The 18738-nt window shown below is 41.4% G+C and overlaps 1 protein-coding gene and 1 long non-coding RNA gene across 2 annotated transcripts in view; one reads left to right on the forward strand and one right to left on the reverse strand.

Moving 5' to 3' along the window:
- LOC116333758 overlaps positions 1-18738 on the reverse strand; it is a 141027-nt gene that overhangs the window by 18038 nt on the left and 104251 nt on the right. Inside the window, exons 6-7 of the mRNA XM_039602680.1 lie at positions 14349-14530; positions 457-713 (exon numbers count right to left, since the gene is read on the reverse strand). Of these exons, the coding sequence (XP_039458614.1) occupies positions 457-713; positions 14349-14530 (439 nt within the window). The remainder of the gene's footprint in view (positions 1-456; positions 714-14348; positions 14531-18738) is intronic.
- On the forward strand, positions 11644-16902 carry LOC120434506. Its single transcript, XR_005609131.1, has 3 exons — positions 11644-11748; positions 13796-13912; positions 14421-16902. It is a non-coding gene; the product is annotated as an uncharacterized LOC120434506 (long non-coding RNA).

Genomic DNA, 18738 nt, shown 5'->3' on the forward strand with positions numbered 1-18738 from the left:
TGGTTTGAATTTAACTCAAAAAGCCTGGCTATCCCTTGCTTGTGGCTGGACAAAAAACAAATGATATCCTCTAAAACAGTAAAACAAATGAAGATATATAAGTCCCAGCACTATTAAATGCTTGATTTGTCTTTCAGCAATAAAACTCCTGCAAAGCAGTTTTGTTATGAGTTCATAAACAGGAAATACTGAGAGGAACATTTTGAGAAATGGGCTTATTTGCTTTCTTCCTGGGTGGCAGATGATAAAACTGATACCAGTGTCACGTTTTACAGCAAAGATTAAGTTACAGCTACTATCTCAGCATGAAAACTCGAAAGACTAGATTTTTTTTTTAAATAACCTGTTCAAAAGGAGCCCAGGCAGGCTGTTCGCTATCTCAACCGTGAAAAGTTCCAACCTAAATGTATAGGAAGACGACATGTCCTGCTGAAATGCAGAAGCTTTGTACTGTACCTGATATTATTGGTCAGACCAGTATCGGGGTCTACTGCACTGACTCGGCCCACGGTGCAGGCCGGCGGGCAGTTCTCTGAAACATCCATGTGATATCTGGCCCGAGAGAACCTCGGTGGCTCGTCCGCATCCAGGACTGCAACTCGGATTGAAGCCCGATCTTTAAATGGGCCTCGACGTAAGAAGCGGGGGTCCACTATGGGGTTAAGGACCTCAACAGAGAACGAATAGGAGCTCCGACTCTCATAGTCTACGGCCTGTGGAGGAGAGAAGAACGAGGTAAGCTTTACAGTTGTGTAAAATGAAAGGGATTTTTTTGCGTAGTATAATCATCTAAGGTTTATGCATTTACATATTTTGAAATGAGCAATAGAGACATTTTTTAAAAGCGAGAAATTATGCAAATGTCACTGTTACAAACATCAGATCCAAAAGCCTTTTTTTTTTACGTGCCTTCATTTGGTCTATTTCTCACACTAAATTTTCCACAAATGACTGCTAAATTACATATCTAAAGCCGAGAGATGGAAAATAATGAATTCTTCCAACAGATAAGAGCTCGCGCAGGCTAGAGAACGGTCACATCCTAAAGCATCTAAGAATAATTTAGAGTGAATAATATTCTGGTTACCTTACATGTTGTGACGTTTGGATTTTTTGAAGCGATACTTTGAAGGATGTTGTGGGTGGATGCTTAGATGGTGGGTTTTGTGTGAAGTCGGAAAAGACATTCATGAGGCGTTGATGTTACAGCATTGCCAATGAGACTCTGGATGCTCAAAAAAAGTTGAAAGGCTTCTTCAGAGCTTCAACACCGAGGTAACTACTTGTTTGGATGTTGGTTTGACATTTCTGGAGTTGATGTTTGGATAATGTTGACATGCTAAGAATGGATGATGTATATCTGTGGAGTTTAGCTCGAGGAAGTTGAATACTGTGTTGGTGAGAGTTTAAAAGTAAAAATACAGAAATGTTTTTGTAGTGTTTTCCAATGAATAGTAAATTTTTATTTAAGGAAAAAATTTGTATTAACAGCAAACTGAAGCCCTTTTGGTTTAATCCAGCAATTTTACAGGAATGTAAATGGTCTGCTTCCGAGGTTTTAGGTAGCTTTAAATAGTTGTATAAGCCAAACTATGTCAACAAGTGTGATAGCAATGGAACAACTATTATACAATAAATCTTCAATTCTATACAGCACAGAAAGGTTTTTTACAGTACACGAATAATTACAGTGGGCACATTGTAAAAATCGTCTTCCTTTACTCTATTTTAACAAGTACATTTGTTACAGTGTAGCGTTGCTATGTGCATGCAGACTCGTGCTACACTGAGTAGTTGCTATGACCATTTTATCTAGCTCATATAGCACTGCAGTGTTAGCAAAAACAGTGGGAAGTGTGTTGGTGGGTACCTGGCAGGTTGTATATTGTGTTACAATGTTGCAAACATGCTGGTAGGCATAGTTTCAGACCCTGTAAAGTGTGGGAAACTTGCTTTTGTGTGTATATGTTCATTAAGAGTACAAATGGTTTGGGCTGTATGGCTCTATAAAGAATATATTTCCATGATAAGACCCCCCTCCCTCACATTTTTCATAAAAATGCTTCCATTGTTTTGAACGCCATCTCTTTATCACCATAGCGACTCTGCTATCACCATGGAGACTCGTACCTGACTCGGAGGAGCATTAAAAATTCCTTTGTATCCTTGCATCTACACAGGTGCGGGAGATTTCATTTGGGATAGGGGCTCAGGCCCCAGTGATTGTTTGTTACAGACAAGTTATGAAGCCTATTTGTCTGAGGTGTCTTTGTGATTGCGCGCCGCTCTCCCGCCAGCGCGGCGCCTCTGAAGCAAAGAGATAGCCTCTGATCTGGTTTGCTGAGATGATTGTTAGTGAGGGCACGGGCACACACAAGCAATCACATACATCCACTGTCTCACACACGCACCCTGACATACACCTGCTGTTGATTAAATTTCAGAAAACGAACACGTTTGGGTCTGGTTCCAAATACCTGTTTGAGGTAATGGCAGGTGCGTGTGTGGACTTGTGCGTGGAAGTACAAGTGGTTCTTTGAGTCTGTGTATCCTCAGATCCTCTGTGAGTATCTGAGTGTCCTTAAAAGTAAGTACGCATATAATTCATCTCAGTGTGATTGGCACAGGGAACTATGTTGGACAGGGGATAAATGGGCTCTCTCTCTCTATGCAGAATTTTCGCTGTCAGATTCAAACAGGAGGAGAGAAGAAAATCATTGTGAGGATCCCACCGGCAGTGGGAATATTGATATCCTCCCTCTCCTTCCTTTCTGATCTCTCTTTTGCTATTTTTCCTTCGCTTTTCTTCTCGCTCTCTGAGCTGTAAACCAGCGTAAACTGCTTTACAGAAAATCAGCGGTCTCAGAACGAGGTGCAGATTGATTAAAAATTATGCAGAGAAAGGGGCGAATTGAAATGCACAGAAATGTAGCCAATTTGTGGAAATATCTGGGCAGATAGAACAAAATAAATACAGAAGAAAAATTGTTGCAGAGTGTGGAGAGAGAGAGACATGGGAATGGTGACAAAGTGTGTGTGCAGAAGGGGGGTAGATGGAGGGAAAAGGTTCTCTAACGGGGTCCCCATTACAGGGGGAGAGAGACAATCTGTCTGAGGAGGAGAGGTGTCACTTACACTGTGAGCACACACTCATCACCCTCCGCCCTCCCTCCACCCAGCACTCCATCACTCCGCTCCCCCTCCTGTGCTGCCTCACACACTCCATCACCTAGTCCCCGACTTACCCGCCCACACCTATCCTTTTTCCCTCCCTGGTGTGCGCGCGACAGGGCACCAGCTCTGACAAACCACAACACACACTCATCCTTCTCCTTCCTACACCCTTATAGTAAGGATACAGCGACCCCACTGTTCGTCTACCTTTTTACTTTTTGATATAAAAAAAAAAATCCTCACTCATGTATTCACATCTACTTGTAAGACACATGTACACATACATACACATGTCATGTTGGAGGACCTGTGAGGTTCCACATGCAGTTGTTACAAATGTCCTCTCACAAGGAACAAAGGTTCAAATTCTGGCTCATTTCAAGCCAAAGAAAGCTCATATTTAAAATGGTTTTCCTGAATTTTGACAGAGCATTTTTGCTGTGGATTGCTGACAGTACATTAGTTACATAAGCAGCGTAGCCACCAACTGATTGCATGTCACTTGCGCAAACCCCAGGCGTCTTCCTTAGGCGCCGAATAAGAAAGCAGTAACGCTGACTTCATTTACCCTTGGCTCGCCACCTTCACTGAAGGCTGAGACTGTGATTTAGAGCAGCTTGAACTCTTAGCTTAACATTAATTTAAGAAGGCTGTTGCAGAGGTAGTGGAGACCGAAAGAATGGGAGATGGGGCTGAGTGGTACACTGTAACAAATTTCCCTGTAAAATTACAGTAAAGTACTGTCAGCCAGATTAGCTAGCATGAAACTGTGATTATATAGTGGACCTACTGCAATCTAGAGCAGTTTCTTACTGCAAAATCTTATAGTGCAGTGCTGGATAGAATATGAGCGTTACAGCATAATACTGTCAGCCGTTTGGTTGCCATTATACTGTTGTTTTAGTGATCCTAATGTAAAAGTAAAATACTGTACACCTAAAGCTGAACCAGGTCTTAATCTTCATATTCTGGTCCGTGTTGCTTGAATTCAGTTTCTTACCTTTCTTGAACCGCTGACAAGATATCACATTTTGTCACGATTCCCCTGCAGCTTGTACTTCACGGTTATGGCAATCTTGCTGCATTCAACAATTTCACTGTATGCTAAATGAGGTAGTGGGACTTCACACAATGTGAATTTTCTCAATAAGTTATGGGCAGACTGCAGCAACAGAGGGAAAATCAAATTTGACTTGATGATGAGAGAAAAAATACCACTTGCACATTGTAATCCATCCATTCATCCATCGGTCATCAGTCTTTTGGAAGGCCAGCACAGAGAGACAGACAACCATTCACACTCACATTCACACCTACTGGCTGTTAATCTAATATCTATGTCTTTAGACTGTGGGAGCAAGTCCATGCAAGTACTGGAAGAACATCCCCACACAGAAGGCACCAGCCTTCAGGTGGTTCGGACCAGGAATCGTCTTGTTATGATGAGGTGCTAAATCACTGTTATTAATACTTTTTTCCTTAAAGGTGTCAACATTTAAAGCAGGGATGTCAAACTCATATTTGTGGTCTTAAGTGGAGGTTAAATCCCTGATATATCCTAATATTAGAGAAAAAAGTGCAATGTAAAAAATAAAAATTTCTATAGCAGATAATAAAGTAATACTCTTTCTTTCATTTAATTGTCTATTACTTACTTAGATGTAGTATGAATATTTTAAGGAGGTCTTTAACAGTTAAAAAAAAGCTTAAAAAACAAATGAAAATACAGTTAAAAGTCCAAAATTTGTGCCCTTAACATTTTCCAAATCCATCCCGTGGGCCATATTGGAGTCTTTTCAGGGTCAATTGTGGCCCCCGAGCCTTATGTTGTTTAATTCTACTTCCTGTCTGCACCTTTGAGAGCTGCTTACTGCATGAAATACAGAATTTAAAAAAAGAAAAGGTTTGGATACCTTTGAAATAATGCCATAAAGTTGCCTTTTCTTACAGAATGCAAACCAAATGAATATTTAATGTGACCACCCTTTGCCCTGAGAAAAGCACCGGTCCTCTGGATGCCCATGCACAGGTTTTGCTTGGCAGGTAGGCTGTTGGAAGCATGTCAGAGAAGTTGCTACAGTTCTCCTGTGACCTTAGGCTTTCTTGGTGTCTTCTGTCTCTTCATGTAATCCTAGACAGACTCCATAATGTTGACACCAGGGCTGCGGGCTCTACCATCTGTTCTTGTCACTGTAGATAGTTCTTTATGAGTCTGGCTGCATGTTTGGGGTTGTTGCGCTGCTGCAGAATGAATTTAGGACCAATCAAATGCCTCTCCGATGGTATTGTATGTGATGGATAAGAATCTAAACATACAGTATAAATTGCCTGAGGTTTTCGCACACCGTGGTGGATGAACGTGATAATGAATCAGACTTGTTTTTTCCAGAGTAGTTTCCAGTACAGAACTGGGTGATTCTGTCTTGTAAGGAACACTGTCAAAGGGAAATGTCTAACAAGGTAATGCCATAAAGGGATTGTACTAAAAAAAAAAAATCAGTAAATGAATTTAGTGTTAAGTTAATCTGCTTGTGATGTTTCACCTTGATTTTATTAGATTTTTTCCCAGTAGATGTCCTTCATTTTATATCGCTGAAAATTGACGAATCTCTCTGTTCTACACTGTTTAAACAAGCAGTTTCAAAACTTAATACTAGGCTTGATTTCCTGACCTTTTACAGATATTCACCCAGAAGAGTCAACAAACTGAAAATAATCATTAAATCAGCGTCACACACACATACATACTTTCTCACTCCTAGTTAGCACTCCCCTCCGCTTCCCCGCCCACACGCTCTACAAGTGCAACCTCGTGTCCTGTGATGCGGCGCTCCAACGGTCTGTTTTGAAATTCAAATTCTATACCTTTTAAAATTTGCTTCACAGTTAGCAGAAATTAATTAGCTAACCTGCATGCAAGACTGGCAATACATAATACATCTCTCCTCAGAGAGGCCGAGCCATAGGCATGCACGCTTGGCTGAGAAAGTGCGCGGTAGTGTGCGCGCGCACATTGAGCGTACTGTACAATAACTGTACAATAACTGTACATTAATGGGCGGCTGAGGCTTCTAATCCCTGAGGAGGTGATTCTCCCTGCCTTCACCGTAGTAGATGTAAAATAAAAAAAGATTATGGAAGCCTGTGTGATTTAGGGGGAACACACATGCGAGTGGGTGTACGCAGCACAGTGTGTGTATATATGGTCTGTAGTGTGCGCTCAGCGCCCTGCTGTCCTTGGCAGATTGAGTTCCTTTTTGATTTTGTGCATTCTAAATCAAGATCATACATCACATTTGTCTGATGACAAACTCAGCTTTGGACATTTCTGCCAACAAGCACTACTGCAGAGTAGGGAGAACAAAGACTCTCCTAAATCTCCCTTTTGACTTTGTTCTTCCTCTGCTGCCTCCCCATCCCTCTGTCACTTGTCTTATTTCACTCTCAGAGGTCTCGTGTCTTCCTTTTTCATTTTTTATTTTGGTTTTTGTTAAGAAAACTTACAAGCAATACACTGGTCTCTCTTCTTCTTTTCTTTTCCTCCATCTCTCTTTCCCTCTCTCTCTCTTTCCCTGTGAGGAGATTAACACAATCTCTCCTCCGCGTGAGAAAACAAACACAGATAATCCTGGGCACGCTGCTGGCGTGTGACCGAGGATTAGCCAGCCGTTTTAAGTGAGAGCATATGGAAATAATAACTGCAAACTGACACACGCGTGAGCTAGCTTGTCCCCCAGGTAAGGAGGAAATGAAAAGCGCGCAAATAGCAGGCTTACACAGCTCGCAGCACCCCCCCGTAAACATACCTCAAAAGGAACCTCCTGAATTGGGATGCCGCCAGATTCTTCTTAATGATGTTGTGACATGTTTAGTGTTGCGTCAAGTGATCCCACTTTGTTATACAGATGCTGCTTAATTCAGTATATGTGTAATGAGGTATTTTGAAAACGGGCTATTATGTTATGTTTGTGTTCAGAGTCTCTGGTTTTTTAATGTGTGTGACTTCAGCTTGCCAGACACACTAGACCCTTTATCACCTGTCTGATTTGCATGTAAAGCACCTCTGCCTATTAGCTGAGTCTTTCTCTTTTCTACTTCTTGCTCCAGTTAATTTCATTCTGATTAGTGGACTGAATTCAAGGAAGCTTTAACCAGCAGCCACCGGTGCTGACCGCCCCCCCATGTGAAAGTTATCCGCTAGCCATTAGGGGGCACTGCCGCAGAGCAATGTCAAGAAATTACTATTGTGCAAAGTGTTCTGCTAATTCTGAAATTACCTGCTCCTTAGTCTGTGGCCTCACTCGCATGCTGTATCAAAAAACTATTAGCAGGAATGTGTACGTTCATTAGAATCGATGTGTATGTAAATAGCTGCAGCAGAGCAGCGCTGACCGGTCAGGGAGCAGAGAGGAGTAGAATAAAGACTATAGAAGAAGAGGAAACTGGAAAGAGGAAATTAGTTTCAAAAAGAGTGAATGGGTTGTCGATGCGTGTATTAGCCTGTGCCTGTTTGCGTCTGGAAATGTGTGTCTCCATGTGTGAATGCAAATGAGGCAGACCTAGGCTGAGTCAGAGCCACAAACAGCACACACTGTCTGACATGGCCTCCAGACACAAAACAGAGCGAGGACGAGGTGAGGGAGCAAGTCAGATATTAGGTGGGGGAGGGCGTGTGTGTTTGCATTTGAGCTTGTGTGTCTCCCGTGCACTGCATTTTCTTTGGACATGTATGGAGATCAGACGGGGAGAGTAACAAGATGCAGAGAGAGGGGGGCTGATGATGATGAGAGGAGGAAGAGGAGAGGGGCGACGGGAAGAGTGGAAATAGAGGAGGGGGGGAAATCTTTTTATTGCTGGGCGGCGTCTCTGTGGGACTGACAGTAAATAAGCAATGATAAGCAGCTTCAGTCGTCACCCAGACTTACAGGCTGTTAATGACCCAGCTTTCTACGGCGTGTCCCCGCCTAACCCTCGCCCTTTCACAGGGATGTTCTCCTCCTCTCTATTCAAAGGCACGCCATCCAGAGTCTGATTCTTTGTCCACGTCCTTCGTTTACGCTCTCTCTCTGTCTTATTTTACACACCCCAAATCTCTTCTCCTCTCTCTTTTGACCCTGTTTCCTTCTAATCTGCTGTTAACCCTCCTGCCGCTCCGACCCACCTGCCATCATTCTGAGGTAAAGATGCAGCCCTCCCCACCCTCAGATAAGCGATCATTTCTCCTTGTAGCTCTTTTTCTTCAATCTCCAAAGTTTAAACAGGGAGCTGCGAGGTCAAGTGTGTTATATTGATGCGTGCCTGTATATCTATATATATGTGTGTGTGTGTGTGGTTTATCGGTGCTTGTGCAGATGTGCGTGTTCGTTTCTCTGTATCTCTGCCTGTGAGAGAATGCACGCCGTAGATCAGCGGTTAAAGAGATTCAGCCCACAGCAGCGAGATGACCAGCGAGGTCAAGGCCGGCTCTGTGGCAACACAAATTGTTCCACTTGGAAATCCTTCCTTCTCCGGAGGCGCACAGATCATCTCACTCCTCTGTTTAAATTCTTCGCACTGTGAAAGCCTTCTGACTCTGGGAAACGGACAGCAGGGCATATGAGTCATTATTAACGCAACCCAAACATACGCACGCTTGAAAACACACACACACACACACACACATTTTCTTTTATTTATTTATTTATCTTTGTTTGTTTCACGAAGTATAAACTGAGGGGGAGCTTAGCGCTAATTTTATGCTTTGTTTGTTTAATTCTATTAATCGTAGCCAATCATACATGATTTCCATTAGTTATGCATGAATTCCCTGAAAGGCTAAATCCTTTTAACCTACTGAAGTCAGATTATTTTAAATTCACATACAGAGTTTGTGTAACACACCCACCTTTACCCCCCACCTAAATCCCAATACTGCTGGGGCTACAGCTTGTTGTAAATACTCAGGAAATTGTGCCTTGCAGCATCTGTAAATATTCAATACATGTTCCACTTTGTAAGCATTCAGAATTGATCCACATGTAACCTGTGATTATCCAGTTTTATTTAACTGGAGCAGCAAGCCTGCTCTAATCTATTCTAATCTATTTCTCTGGTGCCTTTGCAGAGAGAGTAAAGCGCAGAGGAGGCCATGTTGAAATATTAATTGTACTTTTTTTGCCTTGCGTCTGTGGCTGAATCCAGCGCTGCTAATGCTGGAGGTGAGGGGTCTTTAGTGTATTTGTTTACATGTGATTTTCACCATTTCACCACATGCTGATGCTCACCTATTCTCCCCGACTCCTCTTCAGTCTGTCTTATTGTCGCCATGCTGTCTCCCTCTCTCCTAATAACTGTACCTCTCCCTTTTATTATTTATTTTTTTCTGCTTTTTTTGTCTGCTTGTCTCTCTGGATGGGTATTTCTAACCTCCTGTGCTTCGCAGCCTATAGCTGAGCTAATTTCTCCATGGCTGTCATTGATTTGGTAGCTCTTGCTGTCTCTGTGTCTCTCTCCCTGTCTCTTTGCGCATCTCTCTCTCGGTCGCTTCTTACTCTAACCCCCTTGTTATACCGCACTCTCTGCTGTCACCGCCTCACAGGACCTCAATTTAACATTCCTCCTTCAGCTCTCCCATCGTTTCTTTCCTTCTTCACCCGCACTCTTTCGCCTTGTTCCCAGGTCTTTGGCTTAGATTTCTTTCTCTTGCACCTCTCACCGTATCCAGTCCTTGCTCTACCTCGGCGCGTCTCTTCAAAGGAACTTGGAAATCCTGCTCTACACGCCACCTCTGGGTGCGGATTGTTTTTAACGAATCCTGCAAACCCAAGGCTGAGAAGTGACACAATGATAAATTCACAGAAATTTCAAGCGTTTACATGTGCACGCATACATCGGTATGCACACCTGCATGGCTTCCAGTACACCAACCAAAACATTCGTGCAGTCAGGCACTCACCAGCAAAAATAAAAACAACATCAATTTTTGAATAAAAATAGTTTTTTTTCTGTTTTGTTTTGTTGTTGTTTTTTTTGCAGATTTAGCCAGATTGCAGTTTGCATTTCCCAAAAACGATGTGGAAAGGTTTCAGAAGCTTCGTGTGCATTTGCAAAGATTTTTCATGGAATTTAATAGCACAAAAGTGTGTAGACTTTTACATCCAGTTATCTAAAATATAAAAATTCTTATTTACTCCCAGCAAATACAAACCAAGCTCCCATAAGGGAACTCCCCAAAGGGATACAGTGGAATAACTGGCCCAGTATTATGAGCCCACTCTCACGCATCCTCGAATATCCTCGAGAGGATTAAAAGTTGGTCCAGTAATTCACGACCAGGAAGAAAACTGCGTTGTCCAGCTAAAAGATGGATTCTCCTCTACAGCACGCTGGCATAGAACTCACCGGGTTGGCTGTGGAGTGTGACAAATTTTGAAGAAATAGCTTTAGCGCTACCATAAAGTCAAACATGCTACAACCAAACACAAACCTCATCCTGGTGACGGGGGTTCTCACAGACCCCAGAGGCAAAGTGTCTGTCATATCTTAGAAATGCTTTGATCTATTGCTCCAGTTTGTCACTATTTGGCCAATCAGTTTGTGACTCATTGTTTCCTGCTATCTGCTGTGACTAGTGCTTTTTTAAATATTCAAATGTACTGCGGTCCTGGGGGATCGCAGTCAAAGCAACCATTTCTGCCTATGCAGTTTTAATAGATGGAACTAATTGAGCCCTATTTAGTGTAGAAGCGCTCTGTCAGTCATTCTGAAAGAGAGACACACAGACAGTCTGAGCATACAATGAGCCATATCATGTACTATAGCTGCCTGTATATGGCATTTGTTTTGCATTATGTACAATTAAAAAAAGCATTGCTGTTTGTATTATTATTAGTAGTAGTAGTTTAATTTATTTACTAAATAGTAAAGTTCAGTTCCACTAAATAAACTACTGAGGTCATCTTCTGCGTACCTTGGTTATTTGAGTTACTGATGCATTCCTACCAGCTTGAAGCAGTCTGGCCGTTCGCCTCTGGATCAGCAGTTACTCAGACTAGGCCATGCTGATATATCAGCAGAAGTGAGCTGTTTGTCGATATATCTGTATCGGCCTTTTTAATGGACGGTAAATGAAAATTTTAAAACAGATGGGAGAAACACCCTTCAACCATGTGGTAGTGTCGATGTTGAATAGTGCCAGAGGGCACTGCAACCGTCCCAGTTGCCAACACATGCTTGGAACACCATAAACACAGGACAAAAAGGTTATTTTTAAAATGCATATGGCAAGTTGCTGCCATATGATTGGCCCTGAGAAATGATCAGATGTGATGTAGAAGATTGTCTGGTTCCACCTGATTAGTACTCTAAGCGACCGGCATGAGTAACGGGCAGAACAATTACATTCTCTTCCACTAGAGGGCAGTACAACTACCTGCTCTAATTAAATGGGTTGCCAACTGCCAGTAAAACAGAAGAAGAAGAAAAAGAAATTACATAATAGTCTGAAAAAGTAGTCAATCTGACCTGAGTCCTGTAGAAACGTCTGATGCAGATGAAGGCCCTAGCATGAGTGGTGCTCAGAAGAAAGCAGTAAAGGTATACTGGGGACAAACCGAGCCAATTCCGCTGGGAAAAATAATCAATATGCTTTTTGTGACATTTGTTTGGTGGTGTGCTGTGTGATTTTTCTAATGTGAAATATGTGCCGTGGCTCCAAAAGGTTGGGAAACACTGGCTTATTAGATATCTAAGTTAATGAGCAGGTGTACAAGTGTACTTGGCAAGGTGGCTGGAAATATTCCATATTTTTCTCAGTGTATTGCCAATAAATTCAATTGGACGCAGTTTCACTAATATGCTAGTCCAAATCTCAATGCTTTCTATGGAGGGTGTGTATTTTGTAGGTGCAGGGTTAGCTCCTAATAAATAAATGTATAAAAGTAAATGAAAATCAAAAAGAATTTTCACATTAGTACACTTATTATTGTAACTAATTTCCTGAAGTTTTCGCTGAATTCCCAGCAGCAGATCTGGTGTGCCAGCTGTGGTAATTTTTATTTTTGCATCAGGACTTTGTATGTGGGCTTGTGTGAAAGAAAGTCTACAATATGTGCTTGTTTTTGTGAGTGGACACACGGCCTTGTGCGGTGTGCGGCCCATTGATAAGATTTTAATACTCATCGTGTGCAGTGGAGCTCAATGGCAGAGGAAGAATGCCATACGCTGGTTACGCAGGTGATTTTTTTTTGATGCAGTCTTTTCATTGGATTGATCATATTACATGGGATCACAAGCACACGCAAAATTATGCTTTCTCTTTTGTTGCAGCTTCATGGGTATGATACCTGGCAGTATAACACAGGTGGCACAACACGTGCTGAAGCACACGCTCTCTGACTGAGTGACCGATGTCACACGTCACAGAAACGGCTAACAACAATAAAGGCGACTCATATGTATTTCGGCACTTCTGAAGAGCTCATTTGAAATCTAAGCACCATAGCTCACATTAGCCTCCCACAGCCCTGCTCATATGCACACTACACATGAGCACGAGTGAATCCTCTCCTGCTACAGATACAAGGCACGCTGGCAGTCAACACTTCCACCATGCACATACATCTGTGCAAAAAGGTGATCAGTCAGCATGGCAGGCAGCTTAGGGAATGACTGAAACCAAAAATTCTAGCTTTACACTAAAGGGATCTAACCATCTGCAGCCTGCATTAAAAAAACACAACTGGGGCTGATTCTTGCTGGGGTTAGAAAGCATAGACTGTATATAAAGAATAGATGTAACAACTGAAACCTCTCATTTTAAAGCCTCAACTTGAGCATTTTTGGCTGTTGCAATCCCCTTTTTATTAAATCAGACATGAACCATGAATCCCTGAGTGAGAGATGGTTCTGACTGATAAACCAAAGGCAGCATGTTCACACAGTGATGTCTAGACAATCACAAGCTAACCATCCGCTAAGGCAAACCCTGCTTTATTATCTAATTTATTCTGTAAATAAGACCATCACTTACAAAAATGAACACCAACATCAACTTAAGTTGATGAATGGTGCCTATGTAGACAACCATGTTCCTTCTTGTTAATAACATAAAATCTCTCTTTTTTCAAATGTATTTGTGGCATCGCTGTGGCTTAATTTCATGTAACCAATCAAAAAATCACGCTGGTTACAGGACTCATCACCCTAATAACCAAGAAAATGAAGGAGAGGCTTATGCTGTGATGTGCAGTTAATACAGCTATTTTAACACAAACCATGATTTTCTATAGTATATAACAATATACATCCATCCATTCTCTTTCGATTATCCAGTTTTAGGGTCGGGGGTGGGCTGGAGCATATCCCAGCTGTCACAGGGCAAGATATTTAAATGACATCCATATAGACTGCATTTGCATGGCTAATGATCTGTTCTATCATTTGTGCATCAAAATAGAAAGCCAGAGCCTTATAGATTCTCCTGTACATGCAAATGCTCTGCATGGAGAATGTGCTAAAAGGCCGGAGACAAACCGCCTCGAAAAAATGACACTCAACTCTGCCACTGCAAGCATTTGCAGTTGGATGCGTCATGCTTTGGATTAATTTTGCTGAGATATTTCATTATGTTTGCTTTAAACAGATGGAGGTGCTGATAAAAAGAGGCTGGTTCGCAGTGAGTGGAATCAAGCCGGAGATTCATTTGTCAAAAAACCCAACAATACACTCTTCTTCGACGGGAGGCAAATAAGGAAAACAGGTAAGAAGAATGCAGCTCAGCTGTATTAAAGTCCTCGCTGAAAGGGCTGCTCAGTGATGAATTGTGTGAGTTTATATAGCGTTATTGTTTACTTCCAGGTAATTCCAGGTTAATGGGCTTAGGCAGCATGTTGTTAGCTGTGCTTCGAATCATAGGCAAAACAAAACTGTTCTCTACAGACCTGCCTACACTACCCGTGTCATCGTCTGTCCTCCCCCTCATCATCTGTTTCCTGTCTCCTTTGCTGCCTTTTACCTTTACAAAATGACTCCATATGTGCGCTCTTTTACTGCTCATTCTTCTAGCTCTGGTTTTCTCCTCCTCTGCCACTATCTGTGGTAACCTTTACGAAACCCTTCCCTCCTCTCCTGCCCACTCTTTCATCAGTATCTCCCTCCATCTGTCCACCCCTCAGTCTCTGTCATCCTTCATTCACCTTGTTGAGCGTGATGACTGCCTCTTGGTTCACTCCGGTGATATTGAACGTGTCCCCGCTCTCCCCCTCCAGGATGGTATATTCCAGCTTGGCGTTCTCACCCAGGTCAGCGTCCGTTGCGGAGATGCGTCCTATCTCAGCGCCCGGGATGGCCAGCTCGGAAACGGAGAAGGACCACATACCTGGGGAGAGACACGCGACGGCACATATTAGAGGAGCGCTGTCATTTCATTAGCTCTGATACGCTTCATTTGTCAGTTAAACATTTAATTTTGTCTTTTGAAGTGTATTCAAATTGCTGTTCCCCACCTGCGCTGAGCTAATATTTACAACATTTTGCTGCGATAAGGCAGCGTTTAAATTAAAAGAAGTGAGAGGATGAAGGAGAGAGATAAAAGCAGAGTGTGCATTTGAGCGCTCTGCACAGATATTATTAAAAGACAGGTAGAATATGGCCAGAAAACCTACTGTTAAAAAAAAAACTAAATTAAAAGAACCTAAGATTTTAAAAAAACAGAAGGGTTTGAGGAGATAAAGAAAAAGAAAAGATTACAGTAAAGAGAAGCTGCTCTGGCTCTCTGAGTTGTCCATTCATTCCTTCTGCTGAGACGTATTAATCAAGATAACAGGCTCTTTCATGTGTGTTGGTTTATGTTTAGCTGTCAGCCCATTAAAGCAGTACGTTATCAGTCCTTTTGCTGGCTTTGCAGTTTACATAATATGTCCCTCTTCTCATCCATCGGGCACACCTATGTGATAAAAGCATGGAGGACCCAAAAAACTGATATTTCTATAGAAAAAGCAGATGCACATGCACTTAAATTCAAATAGCCACCTTTCAGTTTGTCCTAGCACGCACACAGTGGCCACCGACAAGAATAAGTGAGGTAGTGGAGATAGAAAGTGAGTGAAAGGAAAAGGTAAGATATCACCATTTGGCACGCACACACAGAACAGACAAGCTCATTCAAACAGAGCTGTTATCAGCTCAGCTAAAGCTAAAGGAATCAGATAGACCTGTAAATGTGAGCGAGAACAACATCACACAAACACACCGGGCTGACGGAATAAAAGATAGCCCACCCTCGACAAGTGTCTGGTCCCACAACACGCAATCAGAAGAATTCGGCAAATTTGACAACATCACAGTGAGACAAACTTTTGAGGTCATGTGACTTTGTGGATCGGGATTACAGACATCAAAGTCTTTTATCCATGGAAACCAATGTTATCGCTCACTGTGTTTGTTGTCTTTCCAAGTCTGTTAATGTCAAATCTGTAATGTGGGCTTCCGTACTAGTGATTGCAGTACTCTCCCTCCAACAAGTCCTCCAAGTTAAAGTTGGATAAAACGGTCTTGTGAAACCTCAACAACAAAGCTTCTCTGAGATAAGCTGATGCAAAAATAAAGAGGTTTAAGTTGGTTTTATAAATCCTAAGACACTCTTAAAATATTTATTTTTTTTATATACATTACTTGTTCAGTTATTCAGATTTTCCCAAGGCAATTTTAAGACACTGTTACAGAAACAGCAAGTTTAAATCTGAAGGTACACTGAGTTTTCAGAACATTTCAGTTAACACCATGATGTTGCTAATTTGCAGAATAACAGATTAACATTGTCATTTTTGAAGACACTAGTTTTGGCAGGAGATGATATGACAACTGCTTCTGAAACAGCAGACAGATGCATCATGTGCTGCGTGTGCTGGCTCTAAATGTTTGCTTTACTTTTCTTCTGTAAAGATATCATAGGGCTATTCTCACATCAACTGTTCTCACAGTACAAACCAATTTGAACTAATGGTATCAAACCGAGAGAACATTTATTCAAGACTTCGCACAAGTTTTTGCAAAATTCAGAGATTTCTATCCAGTGTTGATACTTTGTTAGTTCTTAGTCCCCCTCAGAATGCTTCTATTCTTCCTGCATTGGGATGTACTGCCCATGGAAGAAGAGGTAGGGATGGCAGAGGCATACCCTCAGAAAGACAACAAGAAATATCACAAGATACTCGCGGACCTGGAGCCCACAAGAATTTGTCAGCGGCCTATGCTGCAAGGAGGGCAAAGGGCCTATCTAACATTGCAATACAGCTGAACCATGAAACATATAGCTTGTCACCTTTTTCAGGTAACACAAGTCTTAAGACCTCCTGGGAGGCATTGTGAGGAAAACAGATTCTTTCGCTGTCCACATGCCACAAGCCTGATTCAAGGATTCAAATTTTTGAGCAGCATTAGAAAAAAATGAAGCAATTCTTAAATTCTTAAAATGTTTTGAGCTGCACATTGTTACAGAAACACAGGATATTTTTATTCCTATTTGTCTGCTGTTTACATGTATATGTATCCTGGATCTGAGTAATTGATGCATGAGAAGGATAGCTAATTTGTCCTTCCGTGGGCATTACAGTAGGTAAAAAAACAAATACATCACAGATAGTTCTCATTTTCTTTACTTGTATTTTATTTTTCATGGGTTTATGAATATCACCTCGGGGTACACCACAGGCTGGGTCTTGATGGTGCTTTGATACGGTTTACACCCTCAAATGTTTTGGAAGGGTCGAGCAAAGCCACAGGCTGAAGCGTTTCTGTCTTTCTGTGCTGCTATGAAACATTAAAAGCAATAAATAGTTAATTGCGAGTGCTGATGGTTTCATTCAACTATTTTACAGGTTTTTGGGAGTTAGCACATGTCACACTTTTTTAAAGTATAATATTTTCCTTTCATTCAAGCACATTTTTATTTACTGACCCTTTTGAATTTGAACATTTGCAAGAGAACGCACATTTTTAAGAGAGCTATCATGTAGCTATGGCTGCATCATGTATGTAAGCTCCTTGGCTCTAACTACTAACTTTCGTTGCCTTTGTTGTGGTGCATTTGTCTAGGTTATGTTTTCTTTTCTTTTTAACATAGTTAGGCCCCCAGTCACACAGACCTAGGGATAAGTTGGAAACCACCTGACAACAACTGGTTGTCAAGGAAAAATGAGTATTCCCTTGCTTGTTAGTCAGGGGTTGCAAGAGGTTGCTTGCTGTCACTAGGTGAAACTAGTCATTGTGAGGTATACGGTGCTGCACTGAAAGCCTCCTATGGCTGCTAGCAGATTGCCTCAGTTGTGCCTGGTTTTTATGGAACACACAAACTTGTCTGCAAGGACGTGCCTACTGTTTGCTACTATATGGAAAACCAAACACCACTCATCTACAAAGTAAAAGCTGTGTCCTTTAAAACATGTTAGTGTTAAGGCACAACTTTTACTTTGAAGGTGAATATTCTCCATCTCCAGTTTGTGTTGCTTTTTTTTTTTTTTGAGTGGTTATTTAGTGAGTGTTTGCAGACAAGTCAGTTTTTTCTATGCAAACCACAGGCAACTATTGTAATCTGCTATCGACGGTGGTGCGCAGCGCTGCAAATTTTGGTACTGATCCCATACCAAGTAAATAAAGGTCCAGTATACCGATACCAATACTTTTAACTTACATAGGCAGCTTATTATTGGAAATCAGTGCGTCATCATTTATAAGAAACATGAAAATCAATATAAGTTTGCAAATTCTGAACACATTTTAATGACCGCTAAATCACTGTGATTTTACTTTTGACAATAATTAGTTAACACAATAAAAAAGGACCAGTTTTTCTTGTGTTTTGAAATTGTGTGTGTTTTTGTTGTTGTTGAAAATCTGGACTATAACTGTACCTAAAGCACTTTTAAGTGCTATGAGATATTAAAAAATAATGTGACGGTCAATACTATCTGTCAACACTGACACTTTTCATAGTGTATGTCTGTGGTGTATTTTTTTCATCAAAAAACAAAAAAGAAGACAGAAACAAAGTATTGATCCTATTGCGGTTGTATCAGTCCCACACCAGTACCAGCATTGGTTTTAGTACTATTGATATTTTAATCAATCCGCCCTCCACTCAACCAACCAAGTTACAGTTACACTGAGGTTTTTGGTGCCCCACCCTCCTTATTATTCATTTCACCCAGAGAAAGGAACATTGCATTATTTCCTTAGTGATTGAAGTTCGCAGGAAGTCATTCTTTCACTGTCATTGTGACAAACACACAACAAAATTATTTGCTGTCCCATTCAGTGCAAAGAAAGCAATCTAACTATTCAGGAAAAAATAAAAAAAGAGTTACCTGTAAACGCAGTACAATATATAATAAATATAAATAAATAGATATGTACAGCTATCTATCTCTGTGTGTGTGTGTGTGTGTGTGTGTGTGTGTGTGTGTGTGTGTGTGTGTGTGTGCTTGAATCATTACTAAATGCAAAAGCTGAAGATTGTACAGGTTAGTGAAAAGGTGACATGCCAATGTGTCATCTATTGTTTAATATGAATTATCACACAGTCCTGGG

This window comes from Oreochromis aureus, linkage group 18 (assembly GCF_013358895.1).
Source record: "Oreochromis aureus strain Israel breed Guangdong linkage group 18, ZZ_aureus, whole genome shotgun sequence".
Taxonomy (NCBI): domain Eukaryota; kingdom Metazoa; phylum Chordata; class Actinopteri; order Cichliformes; family Cichlidae; genus Oreochromis; species Oreochromis aureus.